The sequence below is a fragment of the Gopherus flavomarginatus genome, chromosome 3 (assembly GCF_025201925.1).
Source record: "Gopherus flavomarginatus isolate rGopFla2 chromosome 3, rGopFla2.mat.asm, whole genome shotgun sequence".
Lineage (NCBI taxonomy): Eukaryota > Metazoa > Chordata > Testudines > Testudinidae > Gopherus > Gopherus flavomarginatus.
In genome coordinates this window covers 183,128,130-183,148,854 of record NC_066619.1, presented here as the reverse complement: position 1 = coordinate 183,148,854, position 20,725 = coordinate 183,128,130, and the positions used below count along the sequence as shown (strand labels likewise).

The 20,725-nt window shown below is 42.5% G+C and overlaps 1 protein-coding gene across 2 annotated transcripts in view; it reads left to right on the top strand.

Moving 5' to 3' along the window:
* The first annotated feature begins 16,582 nt into the window (after nucleotides 1-16,582).
* ANXA5 (annexin A5) overlaps nucleotides 16,583-20,725 on the top strand; it is a 43,657-nt gene continuing 39,514 nt past the window's right edge. Inside the window, exons 1-2 of one of the 2 annotated variants that reach the window (XM_050946607.1) lie at nucleotides 16,583-16,699; nucleotides 17,013-17,108. In XM_050946607.1, coding sequence (XP_050802564.1) covers nucleotides 17,100-17,108 — 9 coding nt within the window. In that variant the 5' untranslated portion in view covers nucleotides 16,583-16,699; nucleotides 17,013-17,099. Of the gene's footprint in view, nucleotides 16,700-16,925; nucleotides 17,109-20,725 lie in introns of both variants that reach the window. The other variant, XM_050946608.1, reaches the window with a different exon arrangement.

The window sequence follows — 20,725 nt, the reverse complement described above, 5'->3', positions numbered from 1 at the left end:
ACAACCACACAATTTAATTTGATCACCACAACCATTTTGGATTATGAGAGTATCTGGGGCACTATACAGGGTGCTCTTTGAGGTCCACTGCTGAGTACCCTGTTTCCATTGTCTTCAGTGACATGCAGCACTTAGAAGGATGGTGCCTCCATTCATTTTTTTTATATCTTTGCTGGAATCATCTTCATTTGGAACCAGATTCTGCTACCCTTATGATGACTTCTCACGCAGTCCCCTTGAATTCAAAGAGACAATTTGTGGAATAAGATATTACTCAGCGTGTAAAGAGTGATTGGCTCTTTTAAGAGGAGATGAAGCGGGATCCACCTGTGCCATTATTAATTAGCTGCTTACTAGCCTGAGGATGTGGGACTAAGAGGGTCAGGTGACAATTTAATGGACAACTGGGCCTCATACAAAGATCTGTGAGTGCTCAGTCTGGGGTGTGGAATCACAGAGTGTAGGCAGGCTCCTGAGGAAGGCCCTCAGTCAGGGTTTATAGGTGGCCGGGTACTGCAGAAGAACCAGCCCCTTTATACCAGCACATGGAAGGATGCAGGCAACAGAGCCCAGCAGGAGTTGAGAATGGTACTCCAGTGGAACCAGCCGGGGGCTGCCTGAGTGTGCTACCCTAGAGCCAATAAGACTTTCAAAGGTAGCCCAGACAGGGGATGAGTGGACTGAGGAGAAGCCCCTAAAGAGTGGAAGAACCTTTTTTGTTGTGACGTTTTAGTTGCCCTTTCCCTACTCTTGAAGGGGTTAAGATTGTGACTTGTTTTACTGGGGATGCTGAAGGAAGGAAACGGAGGCAGGGAGTGCCTGTAGAGCTATGCTTAGCCAGCATGGGTGCCACAGGGCCGGCATGCCCTATGAAACAGTAGCAGAATCTAGTCCTGTGTATTTATTTCAGCAATGCCTAGAAGTGTGCTAGGTGCCTTACAGAATAAACAGAGAGGGTCCATTCTACTTACTACAGCTAACTTCTCAAATTTAGTGAGATTTACCAGTTGATTAAGTACATCTAATAGTTACAAAAAGTGCGCTAAAGTTTCTCTGGTGTTGCCTCCAAACTTATTTATTCATCATTAAGCACTGCTATGCTTACTTGTACTCTTACGGACCTGCATGTGCTCTCATTTACAATGGTGTAAATCTGGAGTAACCCCATTTAAGTCAATGTACTTGCAGTGTGAGTGAGGGCAGGCCTTAGAACTTGAAGAGTATGCAACAGGATTGTAAATGCAAAAGAGTGCTTCCTGTATTAACATATTCAGAGAACTTCTAATGATTGCAAAGCAGGGTATAAATCACGGGCCAGTTACACTCAGGCCCCTTCAGCAGCAGACAAGGTGAAAGGTTGATCTAGTGGTCAGGGTGCTAGGCTGGGACTCAGGAGATCTGGATTCAGTTCCCTGCTACTTTATGCAAGCCACTTAGCCTCTTTGTTTGAGTTCTGCATCTGTAAAAGGAGAAGAATAGCACTTCCCTACTTCCAATGGGCATGGTGAGAATTAACATACTACTACAATAATAGGGGACTAATATGTACTTCGGATGGATAAAGGAGCCTTAAACTCTTATTCCACTAGAGGCCCCATAATTCCTCTTATAATTTCTTTTTATAGGCTGTTGAAATAAAAATATATGGGCCACATCCTTAGACGGTATAAACTGACATAGTTCCACTAAATTCAGTTTTTATTTTTTCCCTGTGGTAGCTTTGTATTGCTGCTTTCTGATTTGTCATACTTCTATCGAGATACATCTACAGCAAGTAGCAATGAATGCTCATTGTCCTGCTGTTCTTTCATCAGGGGCATTAAGGAACTTACCAATAGAGTGACATTTCTTTGCACTTACATCTCTTATATTTGATAGTGATTTACTTAGCACCTCATGGGTTTTAGCCCGGTGTGATTTAGGGCTTGTCTAAACTTAAAATGCTACAAGTGTGCTGCTGTGTAGTGCCTCAGTGTCGACACTACCTATGCTGACAGGAGAGACTCTCCCAGTGGTGTAGGTAATCCAGCTCCCTAAGAGGTGGTAGCTAGTTTGTCAGAAGAATTCTTTCGTTGGCCTAGTTCTGTCTACACAGGGACTTAGGTCAGCTTAACTACATGGCCCAGTAGTGTGGATTTTTCATACTCCTAAACGACGTAGTTAAACCAACCTATTTTAGTGTAGACCAGGCCTGCGATTGCTCTTAAATTGTTTAAAGAGTGCTGCTAATATCTGGATAGGGAGGAAACATTTTATAAATTAAATGGTCATCATTATTATTGATGTGTTACCCATTTCCACTCTTTCACTGACATCTGTTCTGTGGGTGTCTGTCTGTTCTGATGCAGTGGGAGAGGGTGACTGCCAATGAAGAAAGTCTAGGCTCATTAATTCAAACGTAGTCCCTGCAGAAAGTGATGGATGAGTGTTGCATTCTTCGTCTTGTGTGGTTAGTCTGCAAATCTGTACTCTGCCACTTCTATAACCAGTCAGTATTTAGAAGCGGTCTCTGTGTCCTAGAAGGGGTTATGACACTCTAGTTAGCTTCAGGAAGAAGGTAAGCAAATATTTTAATTGCCTTGTATTTTGACCAGCTTGTAGATTCACAAAGCCAAGCATAGATGGCATTTAAATTGTGTTGTGAGCTTTTGGAGTTGCCATTCATTTTCTACCTTTTACAAAGCGCTCAAACACTTGGCAAATATCATGTGCATGTGTCCTCTGAAAACTCTTAGAATTCTTTAGTTGGCCAGAGAGACTGCTTTTGAGTGAAATAAGTCATGGACTCTCCCTGTCTGGCACACTGTACTGCTTCCCTAATAAAATAATGGAGCACTTAAAATCTTTGTTTCAAAGCCCTTTGCAAAGCTATCCTGGTCTCATTTTTACAGATAAGGGAACTGAAGCACAGAGGAAAGACAAAAGGTGAGTCAAGAACACAGCCAGGAATAGAACCCAATTTTCTGATTCCTTGTCCTGTGCCCTGAATAACGGATCATGCTGCCTCACTAGTCTTGACGGAAGTAACTGTTATTTTCCCTAGAGTGCATTAAGCTGTGTCCAGAAATCAAATTCTGGCCTCCTGCAATCTTGTGCTGCTAGTTAGCATGCTGTCCCTTCATGTTTCTTTAACATCCTTTTTAGTATCTTCTATCATATACATATTGAGCACATTTTAAGCTATATTTATTTCCAGGCTAACCCATTTTGAGTTGCTGATTGTTGGTTCTTAAGTGGCTCTTGACCTAATTAATAATCACACACTTGATGAAGCATCTGTTGGGGGAGCAAACGGACATGATGAAGCATCTGTTGGAGCTGCAGGAAAGCCAACAAGAGCACAGACCCCTGCTGCATCCACTGTATAACCGCATGCCCTCCTCCCCAAGTTCCATATCTGCCTCACCCAGATGTCCAAAAACGTGGGGGAAGAGGGGAGGGAGAGGCTCTGGGCACCCAGCCACTCCACTCCAGAGGATGGCCCAAGCAACAGAAGGCTGTCATTCACACAGTTTGATTTTTAGTGTGGGTACAATAAATAATATGGCCTTGTCCTTTTCTCCTCCCCCACCCTACCTGGGCTACCTTGTCCATTACCTTTTTTTTTAAAATTAATAAAGAATGCATGGTTTCAAAACAACAGTTACTTTATTTTGAAGGGAGGAGGGTGGTTGGCTTACAGGGAATTAAAATCAACAAAGAGATCGGGTTTGCATCAAGGAGAAAAACATACAATTGTCACACCAAATCCCGGCCAGTCATGAAACTGATTTTCAAAGCCTCTCTGATGTGCAGCGTGCCTTGCTATGCTGTTCTAATCGCCCTGGTGTCTGGCTGCTCAAAATCGGACACCACGTGATTTGCCCCAACCTCCCACCCTGCCATAAACATCTCCTCCTTACTCTCATAAATATTACGGAGCACACAGCAAGCAGCAATAACAATGGAAATGTTGGTTGCGCTGAGGTTTGACCTAGTCAGCAAACAGTGCGAGCGAGCTTTTAAATGTCCAAAGGCGTATTCTACCACCATTCTGCACTTGTTCAGCCTATAGTTGAACTGCTCCTTACTACTGTCCAGGCTATCTGTGTAAGGCTTCATGAGCCATGGGAGCAAGGGGTAGGCTACGTCCCCAAGGATAACTACTAGCATTTCAACATCTGCAATGGTAATTTTCTGGTCTGGGAAGTAAGTCTCTTCTTGCAGCTGCTCGAAGAGCCCGGAGTTCCTAAATACGTGAGCGTTATGCACCTTTCCTGGCCATCCCACGTTGATGTTAGTGAAATGTCCCTTGTGATCCACCCAGTGCTTGCAGCACCATTGAGAAGTACCCCATGTGGTTCATGTTCTGGTTGGCAAGGTGGTCCGGTGCCAAGATGGGGATATGCGTCCTGTCTATTGCCCCACCACACTTAGGGAACCCCATTGCATCAGAGCCATCCAGTATGACCTGCACACTTCCCAGAGTCCCTACCCTTGATAACAGAACGTCAACAATTGCATTGGCTACTTGGGTTGCAGCAGCCCCCACAGTAGACTTGCCCACTCCAAACTGATTCCCGACTGACTGGTAGCAGTCAGGCATTGCAAGCTTCCACAGGGCTATCACCACTCGCTTGTCAACTGTCAGGGCAGCTCTCACCTTGGTATTCCTGCGCTTCAGGGTGGGGGAAAGCAACTCACAGAGTTCCAGGAAAGTGGCCTTACGCATGCGAAAGTTTCACAGCCATTCTAAATCATCCCATACCTCCAACACTATGCAGTCCCATCAGTCTGTGCTTGTTTACCAGACCCAGAATTGGCATGCCACTGTATCAACCAGCCCCACTGCCACCATGATTTCCGAATTGCCACAGTCCGTGCTTTCAGGAATGACTCTGTCCTTGTCCTCATTGAAATCCTCCTCGTGCTCACATCTCCTAACCCAGTTCTGCATATACTCCAGGATAACGCACGAGGTGTTTACAATGCTCACAACAGCAGTGGTGACGGTGAGCTGAGTGGGTTCCATGCTTGCCGTGGTATGGCATCTGCATGGGTAACCCAGGAAAAAAGGTGCAAAACAATTGTCTGCTGTTGCTTTCACGGAGGGAGGGGCGACTGATGACATGTACCCAAAACCACCCGCAACAATGTTTTTGCCCCATCAGGCATTGGGATCTTAACCCAGAACTCCAATGGGCAGCGGAGACTGTGGGAACTGTGGAATAGCTACCCACAGTGCAGTGCTTGGTAAGTCAATGCTAGCCACTGTAGTGAGGATGCACTCTGCTGACTTAACGTGCTTAGTGGGGACATAAGCAATCAACTGTATGAAATCGATTTCTAAAAATTGACTTCTATAAAATCAACCCATTTTCATAGTGTAGACATGCCCTGAGGCCAGGTCTACACAACTCACTTACTTTGGTATAACTGTATCGCCCAGGGTTGTGAAAAATCCACACCCCTGAGCAACCTAGTTATACTGACATTAGCCTCCCCAGTGTTGACAGTGCTATGTTGGTGGGAGAGCTTTTCCCGCTGACATAGGTACTGCCTCTCACTGAGGAGGTGTAACTAAGCCAAAGAGAGAGAGCTTTCCTGTCAGCTTAGAGCATCTTCATCCAAGTGCTGCAGCAGCTCAGCTGCATTGGTGCAGCTGCGCCAATGCAGTGTTTGTAGACCAGCCCTAAATCCAGCATCAAATGTTGGCATAAATCACATGCTTTGTTTCCATTAACATTCTTTTACAATACTGAGTCTCAAGAGAGGTCAAATACCTACCAGTAACATGTATCTGTAATGGACTGTGTTTAAAAGTTATGAATCACTTATGGGAAGTAGTCACTCCTGGGACCCAAACCAACATCTCTAATTTCCAAAGTAAGCCTTAAAACAATAAACAAAGCAACAAAACCCTTCCCATTATTCGCTGGGCTTACTTAGTCTTTCAGTGCTAGTACATGCAGCACAAAAATAATTTCATCAGGTGTATGTCCATTATGGTAAATGGAGCCTTTTGGATCCTGCCAGTAATGCAGTGGCTTTTCTATATACTACTAAGATCATTTATTTGCACTTGCATAGTACCTTCCATTTGAGGCTCTCAAAGCACTTTGCAAGCCACACCTAAATTAGATGAAGAAACTGATGCCCTGAGAAATTAACTGAGATCTTCCTCACCACACAGGAAATCTTTGGTAGAACAAGGGATAGAACCCAGATCTCCGGAGTTCCCATCATTAATATTAACCAAAATTTGAGAAGTGCCTTTTCTCCCCTCTGAATACTGGTTTAGCATACAATCAACACCCCATCCCTAAAGTCCCTTTGGAGATGTTTGCCCCATGATATTTCACTGCCACCCAGAGAGACTTTCAGTCCAATCTATTGCACTTTGCAGCCTTTATAATAGGACTTGCAACATGTATCTCTTTTAATATATCACAGCAGAAATTTTTGGAGGACTATAACATGCTGCAATCCAGGAAATCCTGTCAATTCTTGGCTGTTCTGTACAGTGTTGGAAAGACTGTATACCGGAATCATTAGGTAGAAACTCCATGAAATAAGCTAAAAGGTTCTTTCCATTTTCAATACAGTTTTGATATGTAGTAGTTGTAGCAATCCTTCCTTTAGTATACCTTTGTTTTTCTATTATGATACAAGCTAATTGCTCATACGTTGTGAATGTTATAGAATACTTCTGCAGTACTGTTGGTATCAAACTGGTGCTCTTCCCTTCCATACAGTACTCTTGTTCAGAAGGTGTAAGACTCTAGCAGAACTATCATCACCTGGCAAAACATCTAACTTTTTTTATAGTACAGAAATCCCACTTTGAAAACAGCTGCAGTTGGGTTTGATTGTCTTTTGTCTAGGGAGGCTATTGATTGTTCATTGTAGCTGACAGGTGCATATACAGATCTCTCCCATTGTTGTAGCCATGTTGGTTCTTGGATATGGGAGAGAAGAAGGGTGAGGTGATATTTATTACACTGGTCTACAATTTTTGAGAAGTCGTCTGCTTCAGAGATAAAATGTGATATTTATTATGTATTCTGATGTGCTGAATTCAAATATGACAATTAAAACAACTGATTGGCTACTGTTTCTAAGATATTTAAGTTTTTACATTTTATGTCTATGTATATTGTGTAGATAGTAGAGTTTTAATCATAAATTGTAAACCTAGGTCTTTTCATGTGTTTATGGTTGCTTTACATGATAAGATTTCACCTGTCCTGTTTATGTAACACTTTAAAAATCAGCAAAAGGGTTATATAAATAAAATGTATTATGAAACAAAAGGCAAAAAACGATTATGTACATAGTTTAGTCCTATTCAGTGTCTACTTGGCGCTTCTTGGCTTGTCTCTTGTATTCATTAAATGGAGCATCTCTTGTCACTGTCCAGCAATAGTCTGCAAGCATTGATGGTCTCTATTTGCCCTGATAGCCTGCCAGGAGATTCCACTGCTGTAGTCTGGAGCCAAACAGCTCTGCCTTACTCTTGGGTAGTTCCAAATCCCTGACAAGGTCATTCAGTTCACCTTGTGTTATGAGGTGTGGTTCAGAGGAGAAGGATGGGAGAAAATGTGGGTCCTGTGACATTGATGGTTCAGGACCAGAAGTTTCATCCTCTTCCTCTTCCTCGTCTGACTCAAGTGAGAATGATTCTGGTGCATCAGGAACCGGCAGTCCTTCTCCATGGGGTACTGGGCATATAGCTGATGGAATGTTTGGATAATGCACAGTCCGCTTTTTCTTCTTTGACACACCTTTCCCAACTGGAGGCACCATGCAGAAGTAACAATTGCTGGTATGATCTGTTGGCTCTCTCCAAATCATTGGCACTGCAAAAGGCATAGATTTCCTTTTCCTGTCCAACCACTGGCAAAGATTTGTTGCACAAGTGTTGCAGCATATGTGTGGGGCCCACCTCTTGTCCTGATCTCCAATTTTGCAGCCAAAATAAAGGTGATAGGCTTTCTTAACCATAGTGGTTATACTGCGCTTTTGTGATGCAAAAGTCACTTCACCACAAACATAGCAGAAGTTATCTGCACTGTTCACACAAGTACGAGGCATCTCTGCTCACTTTGGCTAAACAGAAATGTGTCCCTTTGCAAAATCAAACACTGACAAATAAGAGAGCAGGACACTGTATGATTTCTAGAGCTGATATAGGGCAATTTGTTCAGCAGAGTGATGTAAGCTTCGTTATGATTGCATCATCCATGACTTCTAGGAATAACATGATGCAATTCATATCATGTATGATGAAATACCAGCTTCAGATTGCATCATTCATTGTTTTGCCTAAAAAGCAAGTACTGTCCAAACCCAGTCATAGATTTATTCATAGATCCAGTCAAAGATGTATTTTAGTCATTTCTGGTTTAAATTGAGATCCCTTCCCTTTATAACTCACTTATCCTCCGCCATTCCCAAGTCAAGGGTCGTATATACTGACCCAATAGCATATTTTGAAAACTAGAGCCAATCAACAATTTTAAGCATCATTTTTGTTCTCAGTGACCCAGAATTAGTAAAGTTGGACTACATTTATTTCAGAAGCATTTTGGCTGTAGAGCAGTGTTATTGGACCAATTTCTGTTGGTGGAGAGGATGAACTTCCTCAGCCAATGCTCTGTGCAGCTTGAAAGCTTGTCCTCTCCACCCATAAAAGATCCAGTAAAATGTATTACTTCACCCACCTTGTCTGTCTCATTGACAGATCTCAGCATTCTGAATTTCCTTTTGCAAGGCCTCATCTGTAACCATCTCTGAAATCATTGTACATGCTTAATGGAAACACTCCTGCAAGGCATTTATTTCAACCTCTGGTCACTGTCTACTATGTTAATGTCCCCACGACCTTTACAGCTGAAGATACTACAACCAATCTAGTTTGTGATTATGGGGAGATGGGCTTTATTCTGAAGTCTTCACTCAAACAAAACTCCCATTCACTTAAATTAATGCATGCTGTGCCTCACTAGAGAATGCAGTATGGGGTCCTTGGCTTTCAAGCTAACGGCGCCTGTGTGCACACAGAATTCCCCACTTGAATAATAAATTGTTCACCATAAGAATAAGTGCAGCAAGTCTGTGTATAAGGTGTATGACAATTCAGGACCAAAACATATTCCATGTTCCACATGTAGCCAACAAAATTCTCCCACAGGAAACACTTTAGGGCCCTATTCCAGACATGCCAGCTGCTGTAGTTCTGCTGAAGTGACTGGCCTTGTCTAACCTTAGAAAAAATTGGACATTTTTTACCACTGTAGTTAGCTACCAAGGAAGCTATTGTAGAAATAGGGCTCGAATTTTTATCCCACTCTGACTGGGATCAGATAACAAGGTGATAAAAATGGTGTGTGCCTTGTCTGCACTGCAGCGTCCTTCTTCACTACCATAGGTGTCACTGCACTGGTGGAAAACTGTGAGTCTGAATGTTGGCATTGTATAGTCAGCCAATGGGCCTACTCTAAGGGCTGGTCTACACTACGGGGGAAAATCGATCTTAGATACGCAACTTCAGCTACGTGAATAACGTAGCTGAAGTCAAAGTATCTAAGATTGAATTACTCACCGTCCTCCCGGCGTGAGATCGATGTCCGCGGCTCCCCCTGTTGATTCCGCAACTCCGTTCGGGTTGGTGGAGTTACGGAATCGATATAAGCACGTTCGGGGATCGATATATCGCGTCTAGATGAGACACGATATATCGATCCCCAAGCAATCGCTTCCTACCTGCTGATACGGCGGGTAGTGAAGACGTACCGTAGGAGTGCTATGCTCGGCCAGAAGTGTTTCCAGATCTAGCCCTCAGTCTTTAGAGATTTGCTCTATTTTGGAACTGTTTGCTTGAATTACTCAGTGTGACACTGGCAGACCAGCTAGTGCCAAAGCCCCAGCCCAATTCACTTGTGTATTAGTGTATATATAGATCAAAGTGATTGTTAATGTATAAGAGTATGTATAAAAGAGTGTTTAAATTTCATGAAAACTAATGGGATGTTACTTGCATTGTTTTCACTTATCTGTATCCCTTTAGAAGGTAGTAGCAAACATTTACATTGTGTGTACCCCTGTAACTAAATAATCCATCGAACGAGAAAGAAGCCTTGTGGAATGCAAATAAAGAACTTTAACAGAAAAGTGCTAATTTCAAAGCAAGTGGCCATTGTGTGTGATGATTGGAGGTCAAAGACATTCCTCATTCTCCATCATCAAAGGAAAAGCCATGTGCGTAGTGGCCCTGTCAGCTTGTTTTCTGTGAGAAGCTGGAAGTATGGAGTCAAGGAACGATCCTGCTTCTCTGGACTGTTTGGATTCTAACAGGGCAGAATAACTGAACAAGAAGATGGAGATCCCCAGAATAATTCTGGGTAGCCCCGAGAGACCTTCGTGAAACTGGTAGATTACTACATCTCTGCTACCATTTGGAATTGTAGACTGTATGTTTTTTACCTGCTTTAGCATCTCAATAACTCTCATTTCTTTTTCTTAGCTAATAAGCCTTCAGTTAGTTTATTATAGAACTGGCTACCAGCATTGTCTTTGGTGTAAGATCTAGGGTACCACTGATCTGGAGTAAGACACTGGTCTTTTGGGATTGGGAGCAACCTAAATGTGTTGTGATTTTTGGTATAAGTGATCATTATCACTATGTCCAGTTTGGGTGACAAGATATACTGGAGAGTCTAAGGGGACTGTCTGTGACTCTATGGTAAGATTGGTATAGAGATCCAGTACTCCACATTTGTTACTGGGTTGGTAAAATCCAATTATAGAACACACCACCAGCTTCGAGAGTCTGCCCTGTTTTCTGACCGTCTGAGGTAGGCACTCACAGTCGTGAGCTACTCCAGACAGCATGACATTCAGAATATATAATATTCACAGATTTGCCTAGTGGTCCTGGCCCAGGCACACAGATATCCCTGTGCATTATACCTTGCATGTATGATAACTTGTGCTGTTTTTTAAAATACTCTTTGAAAATTGTACATTTCAATAGCCTAAAAGCTAATTTAGGTCAGAATTGTTGTTAATTAAGCAAAAAATTCCCTCTCAGTTTATAAGCAGAAATCTTTTTGCTGTCCAAAGTGATTCCAATATGATACAGCCTGTTGGTTAATTCAGAGTTGGAAATTCCATCATGTTGTGACAGATACAGGAATTTCCTGCAACATTCTTGAAAAAACATAAGTTTAAGTAGCTTTGGAGTCCATTGTATTACAAATGCTAAGTTTATGTATTATTGTGGGATTGTATGTAGCTTCTATGGGGAGAAATGGGACCAATGTTAACCTTGGGAAACGTTATATTTTTCAGAGGACTATTTGAAATAGTGCGTCAGACACAGATAAACTGACAGACCAACCAAAGTTAGGGGGAGCAGTATCAAATGTACCACTTCTGGTTTTGCAAGAACTCAGCTTTTGAAGCTTTGCCCTGTGGGGGGTGGTAAACCTTTGTCCGCTGTGAGGTTTCTAATATAATCTGCATTTCTGAGGTTAATTTGGCTAACCAACTGCCAGCCACTGTACTACACTGTCTGGCTTCAAATTCGGTTAGATATTTTGGGATTAATTTATTCTTTCAGTGAATGATCTTGAGACTAACTTGAGACTTTTACTTTGCATGGGCCAGGTTCATACCTTCCTGTGTATTAGGAGTTTAGCACAACACATCCCCAATCCTGATTTGAACTCTCTGGGTGCTGCCATAATTAAATAATTATAATGTGTATGTGTTCAGTTTCACTTTGGGTTGGATTGCACTTTGTGACAGAGCCTGGTGTCAGGGAAGGTAAAGCCCTGCATGGTTCCAACAACAGCTCCTGGAGGCATCACATTTCAACAATGAGGCACAAAGCCACTAGGGTTCTCTGGTGCACTGGGAGAGTTGCTTCCACCTTTCAGGAATTTGCTAGAAAATTAGACCATGTTAGAAAATGGCCTGGAGCAGTTGTGTTACCCATGACTGAGCAGTCTGTGTAGACACAAACCATCATGTCAACTGTTGTTCATGGGCGAACCTTACTGGAACAATACACTTAACCACAACCAGCTGACATGATGTTAAACACGTGTGCACTGGCTGCTAAATCATGTTTAATGTTGTGTTAATTAACACAAATCTCCAAGGCTATGTTTTAACATGACTTAATTTTCTAGTGAAGACAGTACCTAGGAGGAGACAATGCGTATTTCTCCCTGTGGTCATGAGTGCACTCTCTTGCTGCCCATTTTGGTTAGGTGAGGTTAGTACAAGTCTCACAAAGTTCTTGCACTCAGGTCAGCACACAGCCTGTGACTGTGGGAAGGTAATAATATATAATAAATATGGAGATATACCTATCTCAAAGAACTGGAAGGGACCCTGAAAGGTCATCGAGTCCAGCCCCCTGCCTTCACTAGCAGGACCAGGTACTGATTTTGCCCCCGATTCCTAAGTGGCCCGCTCAAGGATTGCACTCACAACCCTGGGTTTAGCAGGCCAGTGCTCAAACCAGTGAGTTATCTAAACTACAGCAGCTGTAATAGCTAAATGAATTAACTCATCTGTTGCACAAATATAGTCCAAACATCCTGAGATCCTTGGAAAGCCTCCTTTCTCCACAGAGTTATACAAATATTTGCTTGCTACTATAAACCTTGGTTATGCTTTAGCTGGTTCTAAAGAACATCTGTCAGTCCCCACCTCATCTGGGCCTTGTGTTTGGCAAAGAAATTGGCCTGTACTACTCAGCTGAAGATCATAGCTGTTAGCAGCAGAAAAGCTAAACTGTATTACTCAGATTGTAAGTCTTCTCTGTACTGTGTTTGTACAGCATCTGGCACAATGGGGCCATGGTCCATGACTGGGACTCCTAGGCACTATGCTAATACAAATAAATTAATAATATGTTATAGCATTCAGACCCCTATTGGAGCAGGATATAGTCTCCTTTGTGGAGGCTGTCTTTAATCCTTTCTTTTTATAAAGATTTTTTTTTTTTAACTTCAGCACACTTGTTGGCATCTTTTCCATCCTCACAGCCCCTTTAGTGGCTGTTGCCACAGCTGAGGTAACTTGAGGAATTTCTTGTTTATTTTATGTAGTTTAACACATTCAAGTCTGAAGTTAAATCAGTTTCTCTTCTTATCACTTTGCATGCTTCTTTCAAACTTCTAAAGTGGGTACCAAGAAATAGTTTTTCATATTAAATATAGAACAAGAGACATTAAATCAGTGGAGCAAAACTTCATCATCCATAATATTCCATAAAATTAAAAAGTGTATAACCCATGAATCAAGCAGGTAGTCTGAGAAGACAAGCTTCTCTAATGCGATTTGAAAGAGATCTCATTAAGATGGTAATATAAAGTACATGACCATAAGTGAGATGTCAATCATCCAGTGACAATAATTCTGTGTGTCAGGCTTACCTGGTTTAAACAATGTTTCTTTCTAGTAAACCAAAACCTGAGGGTCAGACCATTCAAAGCCTACATCATAATTCTAGAGCCTGGAGTCAGAAGGTCTGGAAGAGAATTGGCTCCGGGTTGGCTTGGTAGTGGGTTTTTGTCTTTCCGAAGAAGTGTAATTGCATTAGAGCTGGTCAGACAATGTTCACTGAATAATTTATTACACAAATTTATTAGAAAAATTTGTCTACAATTGAGTGAATATTTTCCCGTATTTGCCTAACTTTACAGAACACTTTTTGCAATCAGCAAAGCTTACAGTAAAACCCTTGTGTAAACCTACTGATATAGCATATGTCAAGGCAAAGTGGGATTATGACTTTACTAGTGGATTTCTACACATCTTGCTAATTGCTGACTTTAGGATACCACTGAGTCTACTTGCTGATTGTCCAATTAATTATCCTCCCCCTTTACAGGGATTCTACTGTATGGATCTGAGTAATGAGTACAATCTGATTGAGCTTAACTTTCCTATGCTCCAGCAGCTGTGGTTCTCTCTGCCTGGTGCCTTCGTGTATGCAGTTACATAGGTATTTACATGCATCAGTCTGACTTGGTTGGTTTAAAACTTAATTATCTTTCCAAGTTTGGATCCCACTGCAGGTTGATTCTTTTGCTTTCTTCATCATAAAGTTGGAAACCTGATTCCAAAGTACTGTCATTGCCTATGTAAAGAAAGAAACTGTCTTTTACTTTTGCACTGTGAGACCTGAATGCTTTAGGTCTAAAAGCAATCAGCTTGAACTCTGAGAAATGTTTTTGGAAACAACAATTTCAAAAGCTATAAAACTCTGCCATTTGAGGCCCTGATCTGGAATCTGATCCACATGTGCCCATGTAGAGTTCCATTACCTTCAGTGAGACTCTGCATGTATGCAAAATTAAGATTGCAGAACCCAGCATGATACATGCCCTAATTAGCAAACATTGTAGTTTTAGGCCCCAGTCCTGCAAAGAGAATCCTTGGGTCTATGTGGAAGTAAGTGGGGCTCTGGAAGTGAAGAGGTCAACCTGACAGTCTCTTTTCACAGTATCAGGAGGACCATAGGTTTCAAAGAGTCCCTCCCGCACACTGTTTGTAAGAAAACATCATTATAATAAACTCTCCTCAAAATATATTGCAACACATTAAACTCTGATTCTATTCCTTTATCCTATTTCCTTTGATTGTTAATGTAGTGTCTAGATAAAATGAAGAAGGCAAAACAACTGACTCACCCCCCACCCCCATTCTACTGTTCTGTCCATGTTGACACAGATAAATAGATACACACATTTAAATTGGGTTTAAGTAGCTACAGTAAAAAAAAACAAACCCACCCTCATTTAAAGAGATCACATTCATACATTGTCTTGGCAAAGGGCAGGCTGCCAACTTCTCCCTATGGTGTAATTTCCGCTTCTTCTTGCAGCCCAAAGCAAACAGATTTAGACTCCCATGTGACTGAGGAAACAGGATTTCAACTCCTGGTGGGGAAGACACTGCACAATGTAGCATATAGTCTGTGTGAGTATCTTCCCTGAGTTCTCTCCTCTGTACCTGGCTTACTAATGGGTTCTTTCTCTTGTTCAGGACATCACAGACAGGAAAAAGCTGCATAGAAAAGCACTAATGTCCATAGAGGTCCTGCTCCAACTCTTGGATAAATTGGTCATTCAAGTTGGATGGTCTTAACCAATATTATGAAACAAAACAATGTCTTACATTTACTCCATTCGTAATTTATGTGTGTCATCCCAATATATTTTACAAACATAGGCTCTAACTGTACAAGCTGTTCTGTGCTGATGGACCAATGTGCCAACACAGAGCCACGCTGACTTGACTGAGGTTCTGTACATGCATGGGGGAATCTACCTGAATGGAACATCTTGCTGGATCTCAGTGGAGGCATTAACTAAATTAGCTGGAGGAGATCTATGAGGGAGGTGGATTTAGCTCTTCCCATGCAAATAATGCTCTGGGTGTTTTTCCATGCTACAGAGAGCGGGGAAAGAAAAATAGTAGGGAATTCTATATTGCTGCTAAGGTGTTCTCAGCTCAGGGGTACTTAAATTATAGTGAAACTAGGCAACCTCTTAATGACCCATTGTAACTTCAAAGTGTTTACAATTCCATTGCCCAGGCAGGTGAGACAATATATGGAGTAAAGAAAGTTAATCTCTGGCTAGGTCATACTAATAAAAGGGACATTTTAAAAATCAGTGCAGGATTGTTAGGTCTTGTTCACAATGATGATAGGGCCTCAGCTGCCTATCCTGCCTCAACTGAAATTAATGGGAGTTTTGCCACTGACTTTAGTGGGAGCAGGATTGGGATTGAGGCCCTTATTTTGAAGGCAGAGCCTTCTGCAGCAATGCATTTGTTCTCTGTTTAAAGACCTGTTCATTTGCTGAAAAGCATCCCTAATTGCAACTCCCGGAGCATGGGGAGGCTGTCATTTAAAGAAAACCACCAGTGAGCTTCCTTGTGACATATAAAGAAGGCCCAAAATATAGCCCCCCCCCCAGAAATATAAGTGTGGGCAACCCAGTGTTTTCTGGCCCAGTATCAAGGCAGTAAGGCCTGTGAATGGAATGGAAGGGAAAGGGCTTTTAATCAGCCTCTTTAAAACTTATTTTTGATTGGTTACCACCCATGTATTATCAACAACAGACAAGGTGGGGGAGGAAAGATTGTTCTGTTAAAGGTTTGACCCCCCCATCTCCTTGTCATCAGTGGTTGAGAAACCCTGGCTCCATCCAGTGCTTGGCGTTCCTAGACGAGCGTTCAGGAGGAAAACCCATGAAGACTTGATAGTACTTAGTTGTTTGCTTGGTTTTTTTTAAGCCTCAGGCTCCATCTCCCCAACATGCTCCCAGGTGCTCAGGCCAGGCTGCCTATCTTGCCTATGCTGTGCGGCTGCTACTAGTTGTACATGGGGAAAAGCCACCCCCAGGCCTCCCTCGCTGTCTGTCGGTGCCCAGTAAGGCCGAGCGGGCCGGCAGAGGACGCAGCTAGAAGCCGGCCAGCTGCAGGCTCTCCGGGGCCGGGGGACTCCAGGGCATAGGGCGTGGCTGCGGGCGGCACAAGCCGAGCTCGGCCCAGCGGGGGCGGGGTGTGGCAGGAGCACCGGGCGTGGCCGGCGTTGGATGGAGCAGAGCGGGGCTGGGGTTCTTCATTGCTCCGTGTAACTCGAGGCGACCACAGCGCTCCAGGCCGGTGTCTGCACCCGGGGCCATCCGCGGTGAGTAACGGGGGGATCGGTGGTTACCGAGGGCTGAAGAGCAGCCGCAGGCTGTGTGGCAGGGGCTGTCCTCGTCTCCCTGAAGCCCTTTGACGTGCTCTCCTTTCCGCGCGGGGAAGGCGGGAGCGATGGGGGTGCCCGGGGGTGGGCGTTGGCCCGGGGTTCCTGCTTCATTTCACCCGACACAGACTCCAGCTTCCCCAAGTCACGTGTTTTTCGCTTGCAGAGTTGCTCCGGATTTGGTGCGGAGCCGGTCCCGAAGGGGCTGCTGCCCTCTTGGCCCCGGGTTCCACATAACTTGTCTTTCCACTAGGCTGAGCTGCCCAGGGGGAACCCAGGACGCGCCCTGTCTCTTGCAGTCCCTGCACGCTCGCTTTCTGCCCACTGATCCTCAGGAGCCATGGCAAAGGTGAGTCACTTCGCAGCTCTCCTTACTTTGTGCTTTCTACGGTTAAAACGCTTCTCTTTTGCCGTGGTAAGTGCCTGTGTGCGTGGCAAACCCACGCGGGAGGGGCATTTGACCAAATCCGATGATGATTCCCGTTGCTTTAAATCCATCCTGGCGTTTCTTTCCTGGCTGGAAATTATTAATTATTCCTGCCAAGGTTTTCTGTTGCAGCTGCTGTCTTTAACCATAGCTCCATTTTAGAGTAGTGGAAACACAGTAAAAGTGCAGGAGTGAATGACGTGGGCTTTCTTAGACTTCTCCAAAGCTAGGAAACTTTCTTTCTAAATTGTTCTTTTTTTCCTTTTTAAAAACTTTTGGCCTATCTCTAATAAACCCACCCCAAATTCCAAATATGCTGAAACAGGAACTCTGACAACTCATCATAATCATGTGAGAGAAACATGAGAAACTTTTTCTCCCAGTTTCCTTTCATTTAGCCAAGTTTTCTGTAGTGCATATTTCTGCTATGAGTGGGTGTAGTCTTTTTCTACTGGAGTAAAGAGAAGAATTTTTTTTTCTTTACTCTCTTCTGCCATTTAATCTGCATTGCTTCTCAACACAGACTTTTTATGCTAAACTCTTCTGATTAGATCTGCAAACTGCTAATTTATTCTAGTGCTTTTTCAGCAATTTTTTCCCCAGAAAGTTTTATGCCTTTTCCAGTATCATCTTCTTCTTTACTTTATTGGTCACTCTCATTTTCAGTGATTGGCTGACTCTAACATTTTAGGCTTAATGCTTGTTTGAAAAACAACCATAACAGTAATTTCCCTATATGTTTGTACAATCACATCAAACGTAAATACAATGTCTGATAAGCCAAAAATCAAACTTAACTGCTGGTCTATATCTTTAACTGTTTACACAAGTTTATTAAATATATGAGCATGTTCCAAGTGTGTAGTCTGTGGAAGTGTTTAATTATGCATCAAGTTGATCTTATATTAATGAAATTTCTAGCAGTAGCCTTTAGTCTCAATATGCATTTTGAACAACCCTCAATATTTACATAAATTAAGGGAAATTGTTACTGATTTAAACACTATTCTACTGAACTTTACCTTTTTGGTAAAGATTAGATTGCTTAGGCTTTTATTGTTATAAAACTCATTTTCCCAGGAGTTTGGAATGATTCCAAGATGCTGATTCTGCTCATGATAGTCCATTTAGGCACATGTAAGCTTGGTACCCTGATCATGGAAACAGATCTCTTGTACCTTTACAGAACCCCACTGACTTTGTGCAGAACTGCCTTTAGCAATGGGACCATATTTTCTTTTTTTCCTTTTTAAAAAGCCGTAAGAGGCCATTCAATTTCCTCAGTCTACTTCAAATGGAAACTACATTTTATTTTGCCATGCTCTAATAAACAGTACCTCTGTGAAAATACCATTTCGCTCTTCTTCAGTGTAGAATGATTAACAGAGAGACTTAGGTATCTAAAGAGGCAGAAAGGCACCTAATCCAGCATTTAGACACCACTGATATTCGCAAAACCATGATTCAGGTGCTACCTGACTGTATAGATGCTTACATTTCTGCGGGGAGGGGATGAAGAGGGGGACGTGCAAAAGCCTCCAAAATCCTGCCACTAAGCTGCTCATTGCCCTAGCTCACTACTAACTGCCAGGGGTTTCTCAAACTAGGCGTTCCCCTGCCCACCTCACTTCCAGGGCCTGATCTGGTAGGTGTGCTCAGAGCATTCCTAACCACACAAAAGACAGCGGGCATGAGCAGGTTGGGAATTTTGAGGTTGATTGGGGTATTTGTCCTGTTTTACCCAATAGCCCAGTGGTTAGGGCACTTACCTGGTATGTGAGAGACCCAGGTGTGAATCTCCACTCTGCGAGTTTTGGGGCAGGGACTTGAACACACCTCCTATGAGGGTGCCATGATCACCAGGCTACATAGGCTATTCAGGAATGATTATCTCTGCTTCCTTTTGAAGCTGTTTAATTTTGTAGAAATGTTTCTTGGAGTAGACACTTGAACCACTGGTTTAACATGTTTGTTGCTGTTTTTTCTCTCTGTGTGTTTATGCAGCCATGGAGGGCTGTATTTGGAAGTGTCTCAACAGTTTTAGCCATAATAGATCCCAGAGAAAGACAGAACCTTTTAGAAAGTCTGTAGAATAAGCTCTGTTCATTGTACACACACACACACACACACACACACACACACACACACACACACACACACACACACACACAGTTTTATTAGTGTCTGGCCCAGATAACTTCATAGCATTTTTGAAACAGTGCTATGAAATTTAAAATGCAAATCCAAGTAAAAATGAAATAAAACTATTACCATCTAATTGCATATGTGTGTGTTGAACTGAAGGTTCACAGAATTTGAAATAGTTATACAGTGCAACATAGCTTTTAATAAAAGTGTATATATGCTTAATAACAAATTGTTGAAAAGGTGCAGTAATATATTTTCTTTAGTGTCTCACCTAATTCTTTAAATATTTGCTTATGCTTAGTAATGGCAGAAAAAATATTTTAGTTGCTAGCATTTTTGCATGCTACACTTCCACAGAGAGAGGTTTATTTATCTGGTGGAATAGCTGTAATGACATGGCTACACTATATAGTGTAGACCATCCAATGGTCCAGGGACATCTACACTGAGCACATCATCGGCCACCAACAGTGCCAGGAGGTGTGAGCCAGAGTGACATCGTTCTTTGACTACGAGAAAGGGACAGAGAGATTTTCTCCGTTGGATCATATGATCTAGAACCATAAACTCCCTGAACATTAAATCTCACGAAATGAGGGTCAATCCATCCTCGTCATCATAGCCGCTCATTATTCTCCATACCCGAACATAGCCACTTTTATGAACTTCATACCCTCATATCTCAATGTCTGTACTTTGTCCCATCAACCTTTTATCTCCATTGGAAGTATTGCAGATTATGTATTCCTTATGCCACCCGATCTTAAACCATACTTTTCACCCTTGATAATCTGTATGTTGTTCTGTGATAACCAGAAACTTCTGTGCTTAAACTCTGTACCGTTCACTTTTTTTAACGTAATCTTAATACAATTTCTAGACTGAACTCTGTGTGTCTCTGTTCACTAGTCTCCATTGTAATTGGAGGAATGCTGTCGACCTAAAGGGTTGGCTTTCCTCACACTGCAGCACTCACTAAAGCTGGGAATGGGCGACAGGATTAATCACTTGATGATGACCTGTTCTGTTAATTCCCTCTGAAGCACCTGGCATCGGCCACTGTCGGAAGACAGGATCCTGGGCTGTATGGTATGCCTGTTCTTATGGCATTGTCCACAGAAATATTTTCCTAATGTTCAGTTGACCTAGATGCTTTGGAAACTGTACCTACTGATGTGGCTTAATTTAAAAATAATTTTTTTTTAAAAAAAAGGGAGCAGTAAGAAACTATGGTTTATAAATAGTGGTTAGATCTGACAGTCCAAATATACTTGGGTCCCAGTCCTGCAAACTCTCATATGCTTACTTTCAAGCACATGGGTAATCTCATTTTGTTCATTCAATGTATCATGTATCTCATTGAATTGTATCATTCAATGAGATTTATTTTT